General features: G+C 42.9%; 2 protein-coding genes across 4 annotated transcripts in view; both read left to right on the top strand.

Annotated features, from left to right (window-relative positions):
* Window positions 1-2,016: 2,016 nt before the first annotated feature.
* LOC306749384 (cytoglobin-1-like) lies at window positions 2,017-6,777 on the top strand (the record flags this gene model as incomplete). Its single annotated transcript, XM_079232666.1, has 3 exons — window positions 2,017-2,153; window positions 4,904-5,135; window positions 6,002-6,777. 3 exons carry the CDS (start codon window positions 2,017-2,019, stop codon window positions 6,164-6,166), a joined length of 534 nt encoding a protein of 177 aa, XP_079088792.1. The 3' UTR covers window positions 6,167-6,777.
* A 6,323-nt stretch (window positions 6,778-13,100) lies between these two features.
* fbf1 (Fas binding factor 1) overlaps window positions 13,101-18,690 on the top strand; it is a 12,641-nt gene continuing 7,051 nt past the window's right edge. For 2 of the 3 annotated variants that reach the window (XM_079233451.1, XM_079233453.1), the window contains exons 1-20: window positions 13,101-13,185; window positions 13,314-13,341; window positions 13,519-13,566; window positions 13,668-13,713; window positions 13,805-13,871; window positions 13,958-14,008; window positions 14,096-14,210; window positions 14,332-14,415; window positions 14,961-15,104; window positions 15,227-15,350; window positions 15,533-15,687; window positions 15,788-15,881; window positions 16,003-16,434; window positions 16,522-16,575; window positions 16,675-16,721; window positions 17,787-17,942; window positions 18,029-18,081; window positions 18,161-18,208; window positions 18,294-18,425; window positions 18,512-18,612. In XM_079233451.1, coding sequence (XP_079089577.1) covers window positions 13,183-13,185; window positions 13,314-13,341; window positions 13,519-13,566; window positions 13,668-13,713; window positions 13,805-13,871; window positions 13,958-14,008; window positions 14,096-14,210; window positions 14,332-14,415; window positions 14,961-15,104; window positions 15,227-15,350; window positions 15,533-15,687; window positions 15,788-15,881; window positions 16,003-16,434; window positions 16,522-16,575; window positions 16,675-16,721; window positions 17,787-17,942; window positions 18,029-18,081; window positions 18,161-18,208; window positions 18,294-18,425; window positions 18,512-18,612 — 1,982 coding nt within the window. In that variant the 5' untranslated portion in view covers window positions 13,101-13,182. The remainder of the gene's footprint in view (window positions 13,186-13,313; window positions 13,342-13,518; window positions 13,567-13,667; window positions 13,714-13,804; window positions 13,872-13,957; window positions 14,009-14,095; window positions 14,211-14,331; window positions 14,416-14,960; window positions 15,105-15,226; window positions 15,351-15,532; window positions 15,688-15,787; window positions 15,882-16,002; window positions 16,435-16,521; window positions 16,576-16,674; window positions 16,722-17,786; window positions 17,943-18,028; window positions 18,082-18,160; window positions 18,209-18,293; window positions 18,426-18,511; window positions 18,613-18,690) is intronic. The other variant, XM_079233452.1, reaches the window with a different exon arrangement.

Here is an 18,690-nt window from a genome sequence, read left to right as displayed (position 1 = left end):
ATGAGATTGTTTGAGATGTATCTATGTTTTATTTTATCGTGTTTATCAACTTCCTTGCTGCTTTTTTGGCCAGGTCATCATTGTAAAGGAAAAACTGGTTCTCAATTGACTTATTTGGTCAACATAAAGGTAAATAAATGAATAATACATATTTATTTAGTTATAATATTTTAGGATTGACAAGAGTAACAGCTAGAGTTCATTTTGTAGGCTAAAGTTCCCTTGTTTAAGGGACAGTGTGTGCTACTCTTAGCAATACCTGCTTCGTTTTCATGACTTAATAAATGCTTTTACATAGACATATATAGATTATTTTTTAAACTAATAACTTCCAAACAGGATTAGAAGTAAATTATAATCTAGATATAACAAAAAAAAATTGGGGAGTATTGTTTACATCATCAAGTTCACACATACAGTCATTACTATCTCACTTTAAAGAAATCTAAAATGTCAATGATGATCAAGATAATCATGAGACAATACTACAAATACAAAGTTATTTGCATAATTTTTGCCTTCAGTTTTTGACAGAAAGGGCTTTCTCACAGATACGTAATTATTACATACTAAATATTACATTTTGACAGCGCCTGAAAAGCAGTTCTACTCCAACTGTCCACTAGATGGCACTGTCCATTAGCCCTGGATCTACTAGTAGAGTTGTGTCTCCTAGTGTAACAACATAATAGTAACATAATCCAATCGTTGCTTTGGAGAAGAGTGAGAGGGTTAAAGGTACAACCTCATTCTTATCAAAAACTAGCCTGAATGTTCTCGCATGGGAGGAGACAGGAGGAGTAAATATGGACATTGCCAAATGTTTCAGATACTTTCTGTGGGATCATAAACCGGTGTTGATCTACAATCATTGACCAAGAAACCTCCTTTTTTTTCCCCGATTCCACAACAACCTAATCTGACCCCGACGACCCGATCCCTGCAAGATGAGTTTGATAATCACACGCAGGACACACATTCACAAACTCTGATGTCACTGTTTTTAATTGAGCGCTCCGGAGATATCTGAGACAATCCCAGAAATATGACCTGTGTCTATAACTTAAGCACCGTTTCCCTCGCTCTCTCTTAACTTGATTGTTAATAGTACACTCTCAAGGACTCTGTCAATGTTTCACACGTGTCCCTTCATTATGACCCCAGTCTGACACCAAATATGACCTCAATCTGAGCATTTCTTTAAACATCTGATGTCTTGTTTTGCTCTTTTTTGACGGTCAACGCCCAAATTCTTGGCAACTGACCCGATCACCTCACTACCAAGCGCTTAATAAGAACATTCTCAAGTTTTCAGCTGTTCTCAAGTGGGTGGATGACGTGTACGAATATGAAAAAGTGCTTAAAAAAACGATGAACAGGATAAAGGAATGAAAAATGGGCCGAGAACACGCTCATGTAATCTGAATCCTGTCAGAACAAAGAACAACAAATAGACGCCTGCCCTAATTCTGATGGACGTAAACGCTGTTTAATTTGGGTTTTGTGAGAAATTCAATATTACAGTTTAATCTCCTGGAACGGTAACAATGGAGGTAAAAGGTCAGTGTGCTCCTTTGTCTCATTTCAACATCATAATCTTATGTTACATCCGCGCTCGCCCATCGCATGCATTACACATCTGACTCTCTGATGAGGGATTTGTTTCCCATCTCATCATGTTTTCATCAATCGCCACTTACAAAGGTGAGGTGGAGGGAGAGGGAGAGAGAGAGGGAGGGAGTGTAAAAGAGAGAGTACGGAGGCTCCTCCTCATTCGCTGCGTGTGTTTCTTGTGTTTTTGCAGCCTGGTTCTTCACTCACATTCACGCTCAGCAGAGATTCAGAGGTGGAGAGCAAAGATTCTCACTAGGGGGGAACAAGAAGAAGAAACAGGGGTGTGTGTGTGGGGGGAGACATTTTGCTTTTTTCGCCAAGAAAGAGACAAGAAAAGAGATAGAAATATAGTATTCATCTTGCCTTCTGCACGTGCTCAGCTTTGCACAACGGTGTTTCCAGATGGAGCGGATGCAGGGCGAGGGCGACCCCCTGGAGCGGCCGAGCCCCCTGACCGACAAGGAGAGGCTGATGATCCAGGACTCCTGGGCAAAGGTCTACCAGAACTGCGATGACGTTGGGGTGGCCATACTAGTCAGGTATTTCTATTTTTCTTTGCTTTAATCCTCCAGTATGAAGCTTGAAATCATATCGTGGTGTAATTAGGGTGAAATTAAAAGGGAGAGGCTTGATCGGCGGTTGCATGTGACACATGGTGAGGTGGTCAGCACACAAATTCATTCCCATCATGTTGGGCCTCGTTTGTGTCTTTCAAGGCAAGTAACCCAAAACAACAGACACAAGAGCAAAGAAAGCAAGTAAAGCAAGAGTAAAACATTCTCATCAATGAGAAAATGTCTGAGTTGATGATAAAAGTAAGGCGCAGCGAGTGGTTTTGGGTTGGAGACCCCCAGAGGACATGGAGTGAGAGGTTCTCCCTCCGGGGTTGTTCTTGTGGTTTGGGGTGCGGCCTCAATAGGCAATGCAGGGCGTTAGGTTGTCCTATGGAGGGGATAATCCGGCAAAGCTCTTGATTTACTGGTCCAAAGAATGCGATCGTGGATACGAACCTACAGAGATAGGAGGAGGGAGCTCAGAGCTGAGTCGAAAAGGGGGTCAGCTGAGGTGCTTCCACATCTGGCTCCTGGATTCCTCCCTTCAGAGGTTTTCTGGGTATGCCCGACTGGTAAGAGTTCCCAGGGGTAGACCCAGAACCCCCTGGAGGGATTGTAGATCTAGTCTGGACTGGGAACGCCTCAGGGTTACGAAGAGCTACATCTGGAATACCCTCCTGGACCTGCCGGCCTCTGAGACCCGGATGGAAACATGGAGGGTACTTTTCATGAGTTCTCCTCGTTCCCCACAACTGTAATTAGTTCACCACTGACAAGGTCAAAATAGCCTTTAGTCTCCTTCCTCCTCTGTAAGAAAACAACACCTGCTGGAGCCAAAAGGTCCATTGATGCTTTTCTGCCGCCACAAAAAACTGCAAAGATACATCAATTTAAACCCGGTGATCTCACTGCCTTTAGAAGTTTCCAATCTGCCCAAAGGAGCCCATGTTTTTTTGCATGTGACACTCTCACCTCACCTCAACTCCCCTTTTTTCTCCTGATCCTCTTCATCAAATCATGAAGCTAAAGGTTAAACATGGCAATCCATCAATCGGACATCTTTGGCACTCAAAGGGCTTCCTCCCAACTCATGCTTTGAATGTCTTTATAGAAGTTTGGGCAACCTGAAGCAACACGTCTTCATCACTTGCAGCCGGACTCTTTCCTCTGCTATCGAGGGAGTCTTGTCACAACAATCCATCACCATAGGAGGTCATTCAAACACTCCACCGAGACTCTTTAAAATCACAACCATCTGCGAGGGGGAGCGTCTTTCGCCTGTGACGAGATTCCCCTCGTGACACATCCCGCCTTTCTAATCTCCTTTGATTGCAGGAGGGGAAAGTTGACAAGGAGGTGAGCAAAAATTAAAAAAGCAGGGCGCAACTTGTACGGACCCATCAGTCAGATCATTTTAACAAATCCGTATCCTGCTCCTCTTCGATTTATGTTACATGTGGAAACTAACCCTACGACCCACAGGAATGTGAGGAATGTTAATTGATAAGCATGACTGTGGTAAATCCACCTTCCAGCGGCAGAAACTAATCTCTGCCACTCTCCTGTGATCCTTTAAATGAAAAAGCTTCAGGGTCAAAGATCCAAAGTATCATATTAGGATGCCGTCTCTGGATTCAGCTCTTCAGTTTGTCTTCAAGGAAACAGATAAGGAAGAATTAAGGCTCCAATGATCATATGAAATACTAATGAGGCTATTTATATGCAACCACAGCAATGCAATTACAAGAGAGAGAGCTTCAACACCGGAGCGCTGAAACTAGAATAACAAGTCTCCTCCTCTCTCAGACACTCAGGTTCAAACGTGGAACTTATGTCCAGTTATATGTTTCAGAGCTACCCGAGGAATGTTTGCTTCTTTGTGCGTTAGCTGCTGCAGAAACAGTGGGAGACGTGTCGGCAGGTCAGCAACCAGATGCATTGGCCCTCTTCCCAGACTGTGGGAGGGGGTGTTTTTAGGTTTGTCTTTTCTAATTCTCTGTGATACTTCTTGAGGTCAAACAGGGATATAAACCAAGAAGAAGGTCTTTGAAATAGCAGGGCGAGCGAAGGAATATTAGACCGGGACCTTGAACCAAAAATAATGCAACATTTATGCCAAAAGAAAAAAAGAAAAAGATGATGGTTTCTGTTACAAGATATGCTTGGAGTGAGGGAGTGAAATAAATATAGACATAGATATCTGGATAGGTAATACATTATGGATTCTTCTTCTAATTTAAGACAGACAGACATTTACATTTAAATTACACACATAAAACATCCTTTACTTGTTTTCAAAAAGTGCAAAAGATGTGATTTTTTACAGACAATACATCGGGAAAAGACAAACAGATATGAAACAAAGACACTTTTAGAGCTGGATCAACCTTTTTATCTGATGCTGCAAAGATGTATTTCTATAATGTGAAATGAGAGTAACTAAAGAAAACTTACCTATGCATTTTATTATATAATCACCTGGAAGTGCTCTGTCATGTTTTCTCTACAGCTGAATGTTTCCCCTTTGTACCATCTAGTTTAAAGCAAACATCTAAAGGGACAATATGGAGCCCTCTCACGTCAGTGCTGATATGTGTTCATGGTATCTTGCCACCTGGAGAAAAAGAAAACGTGGTTTTGCAGGATCGAGCTGGTTCCGGCTGTGGGGCGATGAGATTAGCCGAGCTTCGCAGCAGCTGCTCATATCTCTTGTTTACTCTCCATCCCTTTCGCAGGCTGTTCGTGAACTTCCCCTCATCCAAGCAGTTCTTCAGCCAGTTCAAGCACATCGAGGAGCCGGAGGAGCTGGAGAGGAGCGGCCAGCTCAAGAAGCACGCTCGCAGGGTGATGAACGCCCTCAACACGCTGGTGGAGAGCCTGGACAACTCGGACAAGGTGGCCTCGGTGCTCCAGCTGGTGGGCAAGGCGCACGCGCTGCGACACAAGGTGGACCCCGTGTACTTTAAGGTGAGTGAAAAGGCAGAAACTAAACATGTAATATAAACCGAAAGACATAAAACATAAACTGCAGAAGCAGATGTGCAGTTGTGTGATGTTTTCAAGCGGCAACCTCCGGTTCTGACCATGAAGCCAATGCAGAAGTGTCTCAAAATGTGCATTCTTTCTACTTGCCAGCAGGGGGCGGCGACTCCTTGCAAAAAGCTTTATTGTATAGAAGTCTATGAAAAAATGATTCGATTTTTCTCTTGATTTATTCCCTCAGCAAACATTGTAAACATGAGTTTATGTCTCAATCTCTAGTTTCAAGTCTTCTTCAATACAGCATGATGTTCATTTAGTAAATTATGGTAATTTAGAGTCAAACAGACCATAAAGCAGGGGATGATTTAGGGCGGGGCTTACTGTGATTGACAGGTCGCTGATGCTACCAGAACCGTAGACGCGTCTCTCTGCATCACTCCTCCTCAATCCAAATATGGCCACTTCCATTCACTGGTTGCACACAAAAACAAGATGGCGGCGGCTGTAATCCAAGATGCCTCGGACAAACTCCATGCTTCACAACGTCAGGCCACAAACAACAATGGACCCTTTAATCCCAGGGTTTGGGTTTGCCACTTTGCCGCCAAACAACAATTGTTTCCTAAACCTAAATAAGTAGTTTTGTGGCCTAAACCTAACTGAGTTTTTCGTAAAGACGGAAGTGTATTTTGAAAAGACTGTATATGAATGTAATGAGTAGAAATTGATACGTGGAGTGTCAAGAAATGAGAAATACAGTGGTGTCCATTTCCACTTGCTGCAGCATATTTCCCAAAATGGAACCTTTAAAGTGTCCCAACTAAATGCTGCGTGTTTGCCGTGTTGTCCAGATCCTGAGTGGCGTGATACTGGAGGTCCTGGGAGAAGAGTTTTCCGCAGTCATAACACCGGAGGTGGGCGTGGCGTGGACCAAATTCTTCGCAACGCTTTACTGCAGCATCACGGCCGTCTACGAGGAAGTGGGCTGGACGAAGCTCTCCACCTCGACCGGGTGAAGCTTTTTGTCCGGCTTTATTGGACCATGAGAGACTCTAGATGTTTGGTCAATGGCCTCCTGAGAGAGGGATTAATAATCAACTGTACTGACCTGTGGCGGGAAGCAATGTATCCGGGGACCTAAACGGGGAATACGGTGTAATGTAGTCTTAGATAATCCTGGGCTGTGGGACATATACTCTAAATAAGAAACAGGTACTTTACCCTTTTCATAGCGAACTGTGTGTGTGTGTGTGTGTGTGTGTGTGTGTGTGTGTGTGTGTGTGTGTGTGTGTGTGTGTGTGTGTGTGTGTGTGAGTGAGTGTGAGAGAGAGAGAGAGATGGGGAGAGCAAAGGGGAAGAAACTGCAAACATGAACCCAGCAGAGGTCACTCACATTTGACTTGGATGTGCCTTCTACTGAATGTGTATATCTAAAAAACAAACGACAAAAAACAACTGCTGTGTAAATACCGTTCTTACTAAATATCATGTGACGTTTCCCTTTATCAGCACTGGGCCCACTTGTGTTCGCTTTATGGGATATTTCGGAGGACATTTTTACATTTTCTTAACAGTTACTTGTGATGGTTGTACATTTTTTTCATGACGACTCACCTTTCTATCTGTATTTAACACAACTTTTAAATAAAAATACAAAGAAAAAACTGCTACAGCGTTGAATCCTTTTAATATAATTTCTACTCACAAGTGTGTTGACATAATTAGGCCTTCCTCCCTCCTACTGCTCCCGTATTCTCTGCTTGAGTCAGCAGTGGTAAGCATAAGCTGCTGGAAGTCCCTTTTCACACCTTAATTGTTCAAAACCAATCCCCCCCTAGAGGGGGCAGACTGAGTGATTGTTTTATAATACTGTAAATCATAGCAAAACTGCTGTATTTCGAGGTATTGCACACCATAAGTAATATACAAGTGAAATATATGGTTTGGTAGATGAGAAAATTCAAATGTCACAAATGTGCCCCAATGCAAATGTTGGAGACCTCGCCTGAATGTTCTCTGTTCTAAACCCTCTCTAACTTTGTTCTGCTTCACTTTATCAAAGTCAACCTTTGCAGAGAGAATGTTCACATATTGTGTTATGATTTGGGTTAGAGAATGTTCACATATTGAGCTATGATTTGGGTTAGAGAATGTTCACATATTGAGCTATGATGTGGGTTAGAGAATGTTCACATATTCAGCTATGATTTGGGTTAGTGAATGTTCACATATTGAGCTATGATGTGGGTTAGAGAATGTTCACATATTGAGCTATGATTTGGGTTAGTGAATGTTCACATATTGAGCTATGATTTGGGTTAGTGAATGTTCACAAATTGAGCTATGATGTGGGTTAGAGAATGTTCACATATTGAGCTATAATTTGGGTTAGAGTTGGACCTTACAGCTGCATCATTTCAAAGAAATAATCATCCTGAAAGTGATTTTTTTTCTAGGCGGACCTGAAACCTTTTCATTTTTGCTGTGTGTTATCTTTATTTACTCTTAACCAGTAACATATAGACTGATATGTACACATCTGAACAAAATCTCACATGTGTACCTTTTATTATAACATCAAAATTATTAAAATAGCCCTAGTGGTTGTAGAGATACACCCTTTTTAGTTTGGGTATGACGTTTTCGACCAGAGGCCTAAAAATAGGTTGCCACTTTACTATAGGCTCTCTCTTTTCATGGTTTCATCCAGATAAATGTGTTTTTTAATGCCTCTTGGAGCCAATCCCAACAGGCCCCTTCTCACAAAATGTTGCCGTTTCTTAACAAAACGAAACGACAACATCGAGGTTAATTTGGTCCCGCAGTGTCGACGGCACGGTGACGAAGCGGTGGCTGTTTTTTTGGAAATAGAAACCCACAGCATGCTCTGTTTGCCTCTTAGTCCTGCCTTGATCCAAGCTAATCCTCTGAGCTAATCTCTCCCAGTCATGAGTGAGAGCCAAGAGGAGAGACTGAAATAGTCAGACTGTTACACGACAAAAAAACTCTGCCTTTCTACCACTCAAAGCCTTCCAATGGGAGCAGAAGCCTCGGCGCTCTGAAGCGTCCTCGGCCCCCGAGGCGGGCGGGATCCTCGGCGGTGGGACCATGTGCACCACGATGATGGTGCTCACCACCATCGCCCTCATCCTGCGGCAGAGATTCTCCAGCAAGATCAACCCGTGAGTCCCGAGCTTGAACTCTTGAGGCGATCAGCAGGTCGTTAGAAGGTCTGTCTGTTTTTAATTATGACATAAGAAAGTAGTCGTTGTTGTTTCGTCAAGATCTGGATTCACCTCCCAAAAAAAAAAAAAGCAGCTCGAGGCTTGCGATCAAAAGTGTGAAATACTACTAAAAATAAATACACATAAACTACTAAGTATGAACACGCGCAGGAGTGTGTGTTAACGTGTGGGGGAGTGAGGGAGAGACTTCTCTGCATCATTGATTTGAAATCACTCCAGTGATTATTTTAAGGTTCGCCTTGAGCAACAGTGTGCGGATTAAGTGGCTCGATACTTAACGACAGTGTATTCCAGTTTTTTTCTTCTTCTTCTAATGGAGAGAAGGGTAATTGACTCAAAGTGCAATCTTCTCGGCCCCCCCGGCTGTGCTCAGCCATTCACACGGCAATGGCAAACAATGCCAGCAGGCTCCAGCGCCATGGATCACGGCAACAGCGCGCACACAGAATTATGAGCTAATAAACGAGCTAAAGCTCAACTATTGTAATGAGTTTCTTTACCAAACTGCCCCGTGATGATTAATACGAGGAATTTGAATTTGAGTGTTGTGCTTATTGTGTATTACAGGCAGAGAGGGACCGTTGAGAAAGACGTGCCATACATGAAGAGCAACGGAGCAGCAGAAACCCCAACATGACAACGATGAGCGTCACAGAGTAAGGACACGAAAGCAATTTAGGACTTAGGATGTGTACTGGAGGCCAAGGGGGCCAACAAGGGGGCCAACAAGGGGGCCAACAAGGGGGCCAACAAGGGTACACCTGGGAGTTTAGTTGTGCACTTCTAGCCACAGGCCGGATGTCAGAAATGGACGTAGCCGTTGTGACGTCACCCATTTAGCCTGGAGCTTCTGCGCTTTCCGCGTCGCCATCTTGGATTGCGGTCGTCGCCATATTGGCTTTATTTTTTACAACCGGCGAACGGAAGCAATCGTATTTGGACGAAAACCACAAAGACGGGAAGTCAAGCAAACACGGGACACAAGAGGCTGGGAACTTCAAAATAAAACAGGAAACACACTAAACAATAACCAAGATTATGACGGCTAGTCGACGAAGAATTTACAGCCCTACTCCAACGGAACTGCTCACCAGACTATTTTAATCTGTGCAGAAACAATCAGCTGAACATGCACAACTCAGCTTACATGAAGAATAAAGTGCATAATAATAACCAGAGGCATTTTCTTTTAACGCTCAGACAACTGTTTCAGAGCTTTATGACTATTTGAAACCGATTTAGTTCTTTCCAGAAAACGACTCCAGGAACCAATAAGTGTGGACCTGTAAATGAAAAGCGTCACAGTTTCATGGTTTGAACTTTAAAGTCTCCAAGTCTAAGCTAAGATAACCCCATCGTCAGGCAAAACGACTTCCTGCATAAGCATGAACTTTAGCATCGCACGTGAACGCTGAGGTATTCGTCCAACATTAATGGATTGATGGATGACATCATCGGTGTTAATGTCTTTGGAAGTATGTTTAAGCAAGAAACTTGATCCAGTTTTTAAAAAGAAATAGCCTACAGACTTCAATTAAGTCTTACATCTCAAAATAAATCAACTGCCAAAACAAAGTGAGACAGGAACACATCCAGACGGACAAAGAGACACTGTTCATGTGGAAGCATGTGTGTGTGTGTGTGTGTGTGTGTGTGTGTGTGTGTGTGTGTGTGTGTGTGTGTGTGTGTGTGTGTGTGTGTGTGTGTGCACCGATACCTCTCTGCTCTCACATTCCCGCACATTTTAGCCTCTGTCTTGCAGGAACCAATCTTTATTTGCTCATACTCTATGAGAAGGTACACAGGACCAACAATTTCCACTCTAATTATCCCCGGGTCCAGTGGACCCGGACATCCTGTATGGAATATAAATGTGTACAGAATGTGGTCATTGAAAATGTCTTCTGGTTTATGTTCTTCACGCAAAACACACAAACACCACAAAAGGGTTAAGTTAGGTTAGGGCCCTAAAGCTTACAGTGACCTCAATATCATCCCAAACAACCTAAACTAAAATGTTGATATTTATTATATGTTTTACACAGTGAAAAACAGGCTGGGGTCAAATTGACCCCAAATAACACCGATGCGTACAAGATGTGTACGGGACATTGAAAACATATCATCATGTTAATTTTATGTTTACCCAGTTGTCCCCATTAAATAGGGAAAAGTCATGAAATATGAAGCAAAAAAAATTGTGCCAATCATTTATTTAGAGACGTTAAACAAAGGTAACAGGAGGGTTAAGAGGTATGTTTTAAATGTTTTAAGAGGAATGTTTTCAAAATGTTAATTTTTTTTAAGTGTAGCAGTGTACTTTATTATTTGGATTGTATGTATGCATAGAAAGTTGAGAACTTCTCATGTTGATTCTCATGTTGTTTGCTTGTGTAAAACATTCACTGCCTACTTTGAGAAATACAATTTTATTGCAACATCTCCCATTTGTCTTGTTATTAGGGTTCAAACCTAATTTACTTGTGCAAGATTAAATTAATGCATTTGAGTTGGTTCAACTTAATTAACTACTGTATTTTTTACTAATGTAGAATTAGTTTAGCCAACCCTATTAAGTAAAGTTGGACACAACCCTAGTAAATTAAGCTGATCCTACTTTAGTACTTTAAGTTGGATCAACATAATTGCTTAATGCTTAAAGAAAGCATTCTAATCGTGTGAAAATCTTTTCTGTGATTTTATTAAGTTAGTTGAAAGCGTCATTTTCTTTAGTGTAGGTTTACAGAGGAGGCTCCAGACAAAGGGAGAAAGTGGAGCAGTGGAGCATGCAGAGGCACAGATGCATAAAGGGCGGAGACGCCTGCCCCACATTTAGCTTTTAAGCATTCACTGCTGACACTAAATGATTCAGAGGCAGAACAACAATCCATCATCTCTTCGGAAGGATTACTATTATTAAAAGTGCATTACCTCCTAACAACCACAATGCTAAATGCAGCTGATAAGATATATGTATATAGACATGACCTCACTGATTATTGTACTATAACCAATAGAGGTTTCTTGCAGATCACGTGATTCGTTATCCTTCTTTTTTTATGGTGGCGCGCACATTCAGCTGAGTCAGAGCGATTAACTTTTTAATGAATGATTTTTTTCCTTACATCATCATGACTTTGCATGCTTTTATTTCCGTGCGCCCTCAGCTCCCCGCCCCTCCTCACCTGCAGACGTGACCATCGTAAAGTCAGGTGAGCGTCAGGTGATCGGTGTCATTTGATATATTTTGAACCTAGAATGAACAAAAGTACAAATTTTAAAGCTACACACCTTGATTTGTTTTGTCTTCTTTTCTCAGGCACGTCTGCTCTCCAGACTTATTTCCCCTCGATACTACAAAAGGGTTCCTGTAACCTTTTTTTGTCGCTTTTCTCTCATTGATCACGCTTTGATTTAATGCACCTTCCGGCCACGGCTTCCAGCAGGCTTCATGATCGATGAGGCCTGTTTTGACCACGGCTCCCTCTGTCTGTCCTGCAGGCGCCCCCTTCACTGCAACAGGAAACAGGAGTGACAAATGCTGCATATTCATCATTAAAATTACATTTACAACATCGTACAATTGATCACAGAGTAAACAATTATACATTGTGGGTAAAAACATACAATAATCATTACTGTTATTTCCTGTTTTGATTTAAAAAAATGTAATAATTATTGATTAAAAAAGAAAGAACAATGAAATACATTTGTGTGCTGTTGTGTTCTTCTGAATGGTGTCTCTCACATGCACTTAGAACAACTGCGTTTGATTTGCTTTAAAAAAGTGCTATTTTTTCTTATAATAACATCAGGGAAGCATTTATCATTATTGGAACAGGTCTTGTTTCATGATAATTCATATTTGGTTACAGTCATAACCATCAATTCTGCCTGCACAATAAATTGCCATCTCTAAAAATGTGTGATTTTCAACCTTCTTCATGGATTTTCCTGCTTTAAGACCTTCAGTCTGGACAAAAACAGTGAAACACTGATAAGAAGCATGAAGCAACAAACCCCTCCATCATCACAGTTATCTGCAAAACACGTTCCTTCATGCATGGCCAGACATTTCAATCGGAGGGTGTTTGCTGATTTGCGATGCTCATGGAGCAAATCGGTGTGTTTTGACAGAATAATGAAAAGAAAATCACGTGACGTTGGCATGCATGTCTAATCCAAACCATCCCAACTCTGTGAAAACAGTGTGATGAACCTTAACTTTGAACCGACATGCTTACTGGTTGCTTCATCGTGCTGATTGAGAGTGCAGCATCAGGCCCAGACCTGACTGAATTAAACATGGACTTCAAGTATATCAATTATTCAGTTTTGTTGAAACTGATTTATTTTAACTCATTTTCTGAGCTCTGACGCCACCTGGTGGTCAAAACGTTTGAAAGGATTCACAGAGTGATCGAGCAGGTAAAATAAAAATTTAAAAAAGCACTTTCAAAACTCAAATTCAGCCCAAAACAATCACCTTTTTTCTAAAAATGTGTTTCCTTAAAGGGCACACTAAAAAAACTACTTTACCCACAATGCACTGCGAACTGTAAACAGGAAGCGTCTGTCTCGCGCGCCGGTTGTTGTAGTCAGTTGTAGTCGCTCGTATTCAGTGTTACTTCAGGTAACGGTTAACCGGGCAGTTTTTTTTTTTTAATGATAATGACGTCACGTGACCGCGTCCCCGGCTGCCAATGGAGACCGAGAGACGCTTAATCCGGTTTAGCTCGGGCTATTTATGTTAGCTAGCTAGCTGCTAACGGCGAGAGATTTAAGAGATGGTGAGTGAAACCGGCGCTCGCGCCAACATTTTCATGATTTATTAACATCGTACTCGTGTTTTAAATCACTTGCTGTGCATGTAATGTGTCCCGGATGTAAAATATCTTATTTTATTTCAATGTTGCAGGCTGCAAAGAAGGGAAAAACACCTAAAAGTAAGTTCCTCAAGCTTTGTTTACTGTATTATTATTATTGTAGTAGAGAAAAGTGTACAACCAAGTAGCTAAAATTATGCTACGAAATGCTATTCATACAGAATAACAGTGTGTTGTTAATGCTCTTAAAGGCCACTCAAAGTGTAATAATAACGTGCATAATACGCTTTCCCCAAGGTTCTTTTGGAGATAAAGCTTTGCTTGACAGCATATTTGATGATACAAGTAAGTGAGCATTTCACCAGATAGATTTATCATTATTATTGTATTATCAGTGAGAGTTTTTATGTGTTAAGATATTTACTTTTTAATAATTCACTCACCAGAACTCCCAGTGAGGGGAAAAGCAACTCGCAGTGGACTTTTAACTCGGTGAGTTGGAGGAATCAAAGAGTTACACTCCACCAATTATACATCACAACTGTTTGTGAGGTTTTATTTAAATGTATTATTTCTTCTTCAGCACTTCTGCCACTGATAACATCTTCAGTTTGCTGGCACAGCAGGTGAAGAAGGACGGGGACTCTGAGGTATGTAGACTAGAGATGTGAAAAGATACGTCCACGCGCTTATATATTTTATTATCTCTTTGTTACAATTTTTATTTTGTGTCCAGGACTCTGACGTCTCAGCAGCCGACCCCAACGACATACTGAAGAACATGAAGGTAGGTCATTATAAACTGTAGAAAGCAGAGGCATAATTCAGCTTCGTAGTTGTCGGCACGTTGTTGTTTTTCTGTCTCCCCGTACAGGACATGGACGACATGGACGCTGACCTTTTTGCATCAAGGAAAAAGCCCAGTTCAGCTCCGGCACAAACAAAGAAAGACTCCTCCACCCCGGAGAGTAAAGTCAAACCAGAAGCAGGTAATTCAGTGCGGAGAGACATTATCCTCTCATTATTACCTGCTTTGAAGTTTGCATTAATAGCAGCAATCAGAGAGAGCCGTGTCTCCTCCTCCTCCTCCTCCTCCTCCTCCTCCTTTAGGTGAACCCGCCGCCACTGGAGGCAGGAAGCCGAACTCTGCACCTTCGCCGACAGCACAGAACTACAAGAAGTTCACCGTCTCCGGTGAGCGAGCCTCTCCGTCCCGTCCGACCTTCACGTGACTCTGCAGTTGTTTACTTGTAGCTTTGCTTCGTTTCTCTCAAACTGCTGCATTCATTTAGTGTTGATGATGATGATGATGATGATGAAGGTCAGAAACCTTCCACTACAGGTACATTAGCGTCCTCGTGTTTTAGGCCGTTCAGTGTGATGATAGTTGGTTCTCCCACACCTGTGTACCAATCTGGAGATAGAGAAGTACCCAGTTTATGTATTAACCCTCCAATAAATCCTATATTCGTTGAGCTCAGTACCTTATGTTAAAAGGGTGTTTCCAATATTCTGTCCACACCTGTTCATATATAAAAAATGCTTCTCAATGAATGCATTACACCACCACTAATTATTGTATTGGTGCAAACAGATCTGCCTAATAAACTCAGTTTAACTCGTGGTTTAAATATATTTGAAGATCTAAAAACATATGAGGATTCTTTATATCCTGCTTTACAGGCTGGTGTCCAAAGGAAAATGATGTAAACGTGTAAAGAGTGTGATTCCCTCTGCAGATCTGGACGACCCTCTGGCTGATCTGGACGACCTGCTTCCAGATGAACCCAAACCCAAACCTAAACCCAGAATACAGCCGGTCAAGCCGGAGAAATCTCCTTCAGCGTCTCCTCCAGCGTCTCCTATCATGAAGACGGAAACATGTGAGCCTTAAAACGATCCCCCAGTTCTTTAGGTTCAATCTTCAAACAAACAAATACTAGAGTACAGTATGTGTGTGTGTGTGTGTGTGTGTGTGTGTGTTTATGTGTTCTTTGTTCATCAGCTAAGGCGGCAAAAAAACCAAGCGTACTCACATTCGATGACGACCAGGACGACATCATGGGATTCGACAGCGATAAAAACAAACCCAAGAAAAAAGAGGCTGCGCTTTGGTCCAACGCGGAAAGGTAACCGCTCTGTTCTCATTCTTTATTGTTGTCCTTATTTATAGCGCTCAAACGCTAAATAATTACTGCTGTAGTGCTTCGGGCTTCGGGGATGCTGCTAAGAAACAAAGACAAACGTCGACAGTGTTTTTACAAAGCAACGATTTTCAGAATCACGTTTGTCTCTTTCCTCCTTCCCTCAGGAGCGAGACCCCTCAGAGGCCTCGCACCAAACTCGACGAGATTCTGGAGAGTTTGACTTCACCGCGAATTCTGGAGCGACCCCCGACGGGCGAGAGGAAGGACCAGCCTCCGCCTCAGGGGAAGCAGCAGCCCGAGAAGACCTCCGCCGTGAGAGGTAATGAGAGCCCCGCCGCCTTCTGCTCGGCGCAAGTAGCGTAAAGAAGAAGAAGAAAAGGATCAAATATTTAAACGCTCTTTTTGTTCACATTCATCAGACCCTCTTTTGGAAGGTGACCTCACATTCGGCTCGTATCAGCCCACCCTGGGATCCACGCCTGAGGGGCGCCAGTCCCGCAGACAGTCAGTCAGGTGTGTGTGTGTGTGTGTGTGTGTGTGTGTGTGTGTGTGTGTGTGTGTGTGTGTGTGTGAAGTGCAACCTCTGGGTTTTAACAGAGGCTCTTTGAGCTGAACCTTTTTGTCTCATCGTCAGGTTTTCCACAGAGGACGCCGGTCCCTCGAGCCCGGAGAAGAAACCAAAACCCGCCACCCCAACCTCCGCTCGGCAACGCAACTCGGGCGACTGGCTGGGCCTGAAGACGAGCGGCGACCGCACCTTCCTCGTGGAGGATGCTGAAGAGGCCAAAGCCTCCGCAGGGTCGCCAAAGGCTCCTTCCTCTCCCTCCTTGGAGAGAAGACCCTCGCTGACTGGTGGTCCGGCCTTAACCGATAATATCGCCAAAGAAGCCGAGCTAGAGGTCTCTAAAGGCCAGCAGAGAGAGGAAGAGGAGGAGGAGGAAGAGGAAGAGGAAGAGGATGACTGGTTAGCAGGAGCGCTGAGCAGGAAGAAGGCTCTGTCAAAAACCTCCAAGCAGGAAGACTCTTTAGGTCTGGGAGAAGAACTGGATCTGGAGGCGGCTGTGAGGTAAACGACAAAGAATAAACGACACGCTCGATGACAGAAGAAGCTCGTTTTTAAAAGTTCTGACCGATAAGCTGTTCTTGTTTTCAGCAAACTGGCTCCCAGAGGCCGAGAGGACACGCTCACGTCGGTCCAGGAGTCGAGGTAAGATTTTTTTGTTCTGTGAATCCATGAAGCTCCACACACTGTCGGGTGAAATTTCTTCATCTTATTTCTCTGTGGCTCTCCTCTCGTTCTGTGCAGCAGCGCTCCTCTCCACTCCCGTCCCGCCAGAGAGACGACCCAGCGAGGTACTCATCCCAATATTTACTCTTCCAGTTACATTTAAAATAAAACGGGGGCTTTTCAAAGCCCTGTGGCGACTGTGAGGGACCAGGATGAAGCATGAGGCTGGGAGGGCAGGTAAAGGTGGGAAAGATAAGGATTTGTATTCACCTAATGTACAAGGATTAGGATGGGGAACACAATCTGAACAAGGTGACAAACAAGAAAGAATAAGTTCAACAACTTTAAACGGTTCTTACACTCATGGAAAACCTGGAAAAGTCATGGAATTTTAAAATTTGGTAAAAGTTTGGGAAAAGTCATGTAAATGTGTTATATTCATGTGTTCATGTCGTTAATTTACGCTGAGTTTGAAATAATTAATATGCTTTTAAAAGAAAGACTCAAAATATAAGCAGGCATACATACAGGCATCTATATAAATGTTTATTCTTTTAATCAAACTATTGTCTCATTTGAGTCATTGAAGGTTTACTGTAAGCTTTGTGTTCTCATTGTTAGTCTAAATACTACATTTACTCACTTTTTACTGTTTACACCCAGATTTCACTAAATGTTTGTCATGGACATTTGGTTTAAAGTCATGGAAATTTGGTGAAAAGTGATGGAAATATGGATTAAAGTCATAGAAATTTGGTTAAAAGTCATAGAAATTTGGTTAAAAGTGATGGAAATATGGATTAAAGTCATGGAAATTTGGTGAAAAGTCATGGAAATATGGATTAAATGGAAATCCACTGGTCAGAATGTGTATGAATACATTTTGAATACATTTTCCATGACTTTTCCAATGGATTCGACTACATTTACTCACTTTTTACTGTTTACACCCAGATTTCACAACGTTTTCTGGTTTAAAGTCATGGAAATGCATTGGTCAAAATGTGTATGAACCCTGCTTTACAGAACGCATTCACTAGAATTGAAGACAAACCACACAGTGAGGGTTCCATGAAACCGGAGACTCATTTACAGCAGACGCGGACGAGATTCTTTAAATTCTTTAAATTCAGCAGCCGCTCCTCATGCCAAACTACTCGGACAAACTCTACATTTGTCTCCCCCCTCAGATTGCTCTCCTCCTCCTCCTGTTCTCACTGGTCCCTCGCCGGTCTCTGCTGCTAGCGTTAGCCACACCCAACCCCAGCACCCACCCTCCCATAAGGGACCCAGGGTGCCACGAGGGCCCGGTCAGGATGAACCCCTGCAACCGCTGCCGATGTGCTGTAGGTAGTTTTAGATTCAGGATTCAACGTTAATCTAGCGGGAGCAGGCTGTCGAGAGCCATTACTCATGGTTGTTTTCTTTCCAGCTGTTCCACAGACAAACCAAATGCAAAGCACATCACCTGCTGCCCAACAACAGGTATTCATGCGTTTCTGTATTAAGACTCTTGTGATTTAGCCTTTAATCTGTTTTAATCCCGGTTGTGTCCTCTGAAAAGGTGACGCTTTCCGCCGACAGTCTGCAGCAGCTGCTCCTGCAACAGCAGGTTGGGAACATAACATTCAAAATGTAAAGATGCATTTATCACCGGGGTTTGTTTGTTCTCGACCCGCTTTACTCGTCCCTTACAGATGATGCACTCTCCGTTTCTGGGTCTCGGGAGCGTCGTGGATCCAGGGGTCCTGCACAGACTCCGAGACAGAGAGACGCACCCTGCAGATCATCACGCGCTACAGGCTCGCGTCATCCAGCTGGAGGGACAGGTACCACGAGGGAAACAAAGAAAGTCTCCTTTTCCCACGTTACCTCCGTGAACCTGAACACCTCCCTCCTCTGTGTTCCTGTCCAGGTGAAGACTCTGCAGCTGGAGCGAGAGCAAAGCCAGATGTTGCTAGAAAGTGTCCAGCAGAGGCATAAACAGGATATGGAGCTGATGGAGAACGCACACAAGTATTTATTCTTCAAACACACACACACACACACAGACACAGAGATACACACACAGAGACACACACAAAGAGACACACA

The sequence above is a fragment of the Taurulus bubalis genome, assembly GCF_910589615.1.
Source record: "Taurulus bubalis genome assembly, chromosome: 17".
NCBI lineage: Eukaryota > Metazoa > Chordata > Actinopteri > Perciformes > Cottidae > Taurulus > Taurulus bubalis.
This window is presented reverse-complemented; position numbering and strand designations above follow the sequence as displayed.